Genomic DNA, 4,388 nt, shown 5'->3' with positions numbered 1-4,388 from the left:
CTCTGGAAGAAACCAGGCCCCAGACCTATAAGAAATGGGGGTGAGCTCCAAAATGAAGCCCCCAGCACCAGTCTGGAGATGTTGCTGCTGCTGTTTGGCTAGAGAGACCAGAACTGCGTGCGCGCGCACACACACACACTCTCCCCACCCCTCTTCACTCCTTCTACCCCACTCAACCCTCTTCTACCCCTCACCTCTGATTCCACTTCCCCCATCCCCCCTTCATACTTACTCTTAAAACAGGCCCAGACCAGAAAGGGCCCAGCCCTGTGTTTGGTCTCTGGGTCCCAGTACCAGGAACTGAGAGGAAGGAGATGGGAAGGAAGAGTAGGCGGGACTGGGAGGGGGCTACATTTATATCTATGCCCAGGGCTGGGCATTTGCTTACCATGGACACTGTCGGGTACAGCAAGTGGGACAGCAGGCTCGAGGAAGTCCCTGGAGGTATGAGCAATGGGACTGCTTCACCAGCTTGGGTCTTTCTGGTCAGTGGTTTGGGGTTTGATGGGGGAAGGGAGGTGAACAGCCAAAAGGCAGTCCAAGTAGTGGGTGCAGAAGAGACACCACAGGCGCCAGAATGAGCTGGACCCGGATTCTAATTCTAACTCTGCCACTTGGAGCTCGTGTGACCATGAGCAAATTACTTAACCTCTCTGAACCTCAGTTCCTTGGGAGTAGCCCAAGCGCCCAGGGCTCCATCCTCGGGGCCCAGAGACCCAGGGCGGTCCTGGAGCAGGAAGGACCCAGGAGTTCATCTGTGTTATCCCAGGGTACTGGGGAAGCTGGGGACGGAGACTCCTCTTCCTGGGCCTGCTTCTGGTGGTAGCCACAGTCCTGTGGGCCCTCATTCTGAGCGTCCTAGTTTCTAAAGGTGAGTGACCACATAATGAGGGGAGGTTGTGTCAAGCCACCCTGGGGACATAGATCTTCCATCTGTCTCTGGACGCAACAGCTGGGTCCCAGACCCCCGCCTGGGTCTGAGTGTGAACGCGTGTGAACAGTCTGTGCACATCTTTGGGCTGTGCGCACCCACATGTGTATGTCAGTGCGTGCATGTATGTGTGTGCATGTCCCCATGTGTTTGTCTCCCCTGGGTGTGTGCACATCACGTGAATGTATGCCTACCCACCCCTTCTATGCGTCCCAAGACGGGGCCCCTGCACCCCCTGGGCGAGGGGGGAGAATGCCGGAGTCCCCGGTCGCACCTGTAGGAGCCTCTTCTCCACAGCCTCCACCGAGCGAGGGACGCTGCTTGGCCACCAGGACCTGCTGAGGACAAACGGTGCGTGCAGAACGGGACTAGGAGCCCCCCCCCCACCTCCGCCCACGTGGTGTGCTGGGCCGGAGTGTTTAGGACCCTGGAGACAGGGTAGTGGGTGGTCCGCGGTCCCGGGGCCTGGTTCCCGAGCGGGGAAGGGTGTCCTGTGAGTCCCCGCGGGTGACCGGGAGTGTTTGTGGGGCGGGAATCCTTCCAGCCTCGGAGCAGACCGCGGCGCTGGGCAATTTGAACCAGGAGATCCGGGCGTGCAACAGCTGCTGTGAGACTCGCGTGCTCGGGGCGGGGCTTGGGCCGGGATTGGAGGAGGCGAGCAGGGGCGGGGTTTGGGGCAGGTCGGGCGGGGGGGCCGACGGGTGGGTTACTGACGTCTCGCGCAGGTCCTTCACTCCCTCCCCCCCTGCTTCCCAGGCTTGGGGACACAGGCGCTGCTGCAGAGGACACGCACCGAGCTTGGGGAGGCGCAGGCGAAGCTGATCCAGCAAGAGAGTACCCTGAAAGAACTGAGCAATCGCGGTGAGAGGGGGACATAGCCTGGACCCCTGATCCGTCATCCCGGCTGTCATTCACATACTGACACCTATCCTGGTTAGGGTTACGGCGACCCTATCCTGTGATCCTGACCTCTGACAGCTGGACTCTGATCTTGACTACAACTCCTAACCCCAACCGCAACTTGCCCCGGACCAGCTAGAACAGTCCTTGACCGCGATGTCATTCTTGACCATGATCCTAACCATGGAAGTGGATGCTGACCTTTAATCATGACCTTACTCCTGGCCCTGACCTGATTTATAATCTGAACTCCCTTGACTTTGCAGTGACCCAGAGCTTGGCTAAAGCGGGCAGGGACCGCGAGGACATCCGCAGTGAGCTATTCAGGGCTCTGGAGGCCGCCCGGCTAGGGAACAGTGAGCAAGATAGAGGGGAGAGAGGGAAGGGACAAGTGGACCTACCTGTGGGCCTCGGGGTTCCTTGATCCGCACTATCCTGCCCCTTGACCTTGGCCTGTTCTCTGTGCCTCCGCCTCTAGACCTCAGGGGTCCACTTCCCGCCCCCTCCCCACCCCCGGTTTTTTCCGTCTGCTCTACCAGGAGCAGTTCGCGTCTTTGACTCTCGCCACCCCACAGGCTCCTGTGAAGAGTGCCCCGCGTCATGGCTACCCTTCCAGGGCTCCTGCTACCTTTTCTCCGTCCAGCGGGCCACATGGGAGGAGTCGCAGCGTAACTGCGCGGGCGCAGGCGCGCACTTGGTGATTGTCGGGGACCTGGAGGAGCAGGTGCGCAGCCCCCAGCGGTCGCAGGCGGGAGGCGGAATTCACCTGAGGGGGGTGGGGGGCGAGAGTGGCGAGGCCACTCAGCCGGCTGGGTCTCCCTTCCTGAGCAGGGCTTCCTGAGTCGGAACACGCGAGGCCGCGGTTACTGGCTGGGCCTGAGGGCGGTGCGCCGCGGACGCACGATCCAGGGCTACCAGTGGGTGGACGGAGTCCCGCTCAGCTTCAGGTGAGGGCAGGGACTTGGGGAGAGGGACAGGTCAGCATATGCGGGAATTGCGTTGGCCAGATCTCAGGGACTCGGTAGGGATGGGCGGGCCGGACCCCAGGACCTGGCTGAGGGTTCAATTCAGGGAGTTAGAAAGTGATGTCGCAGGTGCGTGCTCACATTAAACCCTCAGGGTGTCTAGGTTAGACCCAAGCAATAAACAGGGTAGATCCTCAGGGCTGCACGCCAGGCCCATCCTGAGGGCCAGAAACATCCCCGACAAACCACTGCAGCCACTGGAACATGGGGGAGCCCAATGACTCTATGGGGCGTGAGGACTGCGCTATGATGCTACGCACGGGGATGTGGAACGACGCACCATGCGAAAACGAGAGGGACAACTGGATCTGTGAGAAGAGACACAGCTGCTGACCAGTGTCTGCAGCCGTACCCACCCCCCACCCCACCCCAGGGAGATCGCCCTAGCAGGTCACCGTCCTGGAGCCGGCCACTGCCATTGATTCCTCCCCGCGGCGCCCTGCCCTCCCCCCACCAGGTCCACCCTCCACTACTGAGAACCGCCCCACCCAACCCAGGCAGGTAAAGGCGCTGGGACCTCCACTCCAACCTCACTGAAAGCCCTCACACAGACGTAACCCAGCCTCCAACCCCACCCAAATCCTGTCTCCTGAGCCGGTCCACGGACCCCACGCCCCACACCCCGCATCAAAGTAGGGCAACTCAGGGATGGAGCTGTTTGGTTTTCTTGCATTACCCACCCCGCACCACTGGGAGGCATCACAGATAGGGGTTTTGTGAGCTGTCTTCGAAGTCCTAGGAAGCATCAATAAATCCTTGAGAAATGAATCTGGGTTCGTGGCTTTGGTGAGCTGTTCCAAGTTTTATCCCAGAGACCCCAGTATCAGCCCCGTGAGTGACCCCGACCTCTCTAAGTGACCTCCTGGCCCTATGATGCTCCAAAGCTCAGTGAGTAACCTGCACTTGCCCAGGACAGCTGTCAGGCTCTAGGGACACAGGAATGACTCTGACCCAGTGCTCCTCCTTCTGATCTAGCTGGGCACAGGAACAAGGTGACCAGTGACTCAAAGGAAGAATACACGAATGCCACATGATGCATTTGGAGAAGCCACACCTCTAGGGAAGGAACCTTGCTGGAATTCTGCAGGGGTGGCCCCTCCTTGAGGACACTGTCACCCCACGGTGGAGATCTGACAGTCTGAGACAAGGCCCTGAGGCAGGTGGGAGAGGGGCTGTCTGGATCCAAAGAGCAGGTCTCTCTGTCCTAAGACAGGTTCTGTGACCACTGGATGGACTGATCCCATACATCCCAGAGAAGATGGAGTTTTTGAGAAACCATGGGATTTGCAAGCAGAGGGTGTTGGGGTGTGTGAAGTGTAGCTAAACCCATTTGGGGGGTGCAGGGTGCCCTGAGCCTGGCTTTATCAGCTGGGGACTTTTGATCTGAATTCACCCTGCACTCCCAAAGTTTCCTGCTCCCATCCTGGAGATCTGGGACTCTCCCAGAATTTCCAGTGGAGACAGGTCCAACTGAGGGGAAGGACAGGCTAACAACCTTTAGTTCTGGGCAGCCTTTGAGAGCCCCCAGGCTG

The 4,388-nt window shown here is 59.5% G+C and overlaps 1 protein-coding gene across 1 annotated transcript; it reads left to right on the top strand.

Annotated features, from left to right (window-relative positions):
* The first annotated feature begins 323 nt into the window (after positions 1 to 323).
* On the top strand, positions 324 to 3,294 carry LOC111161825 (C-type lectin domain family 4 member G). The gene is made up of 9 exons (XM_022525815.1): positions 324 to 444; positions 770 to 871; positions 1,229 to 1,282; positions 1,476 to 1,538; positions 1,688 to 1,792; positions 2,098 to 2,187; positions 2,407 to 2,555; positions 2,663 to 2,778; positions 3,051 to 3,294. The coding sequence occupies exons 1-9, from the start codon at positions 363 to 365 to the stop codon at positions 3,187 to 3,189; spliced, it is 900 nt and encodes a 299-aa protein (XP_022381523.1). The 5' UTR covers positions 324 to 362; the 3' UTR covers positions 3,190 to 3,294.
* Positions 3,295 to 4,388: the final 1,094 nt, after the last annotated feature.

Source organism: Enhydra lutris, unplaced genomic scaffold, assembly GCF_002288905.1.
Source record: "Enhydra lutris kenyoni isolate GAN:26980312 unplaced genomic scaffold, ASM228890v2 scaffoldscaffold86, whole genome shotgun sequence".
Classification (NCBI taxonomy): Eukaryota; Metazoa; Chordata; class Mammalia; order Carnivora; family Mustelidae; genus Enhydra; species Enhydra lutris.
This window is presented reverse-complemented; position numbering and strand designations above follow the sequence as displayed.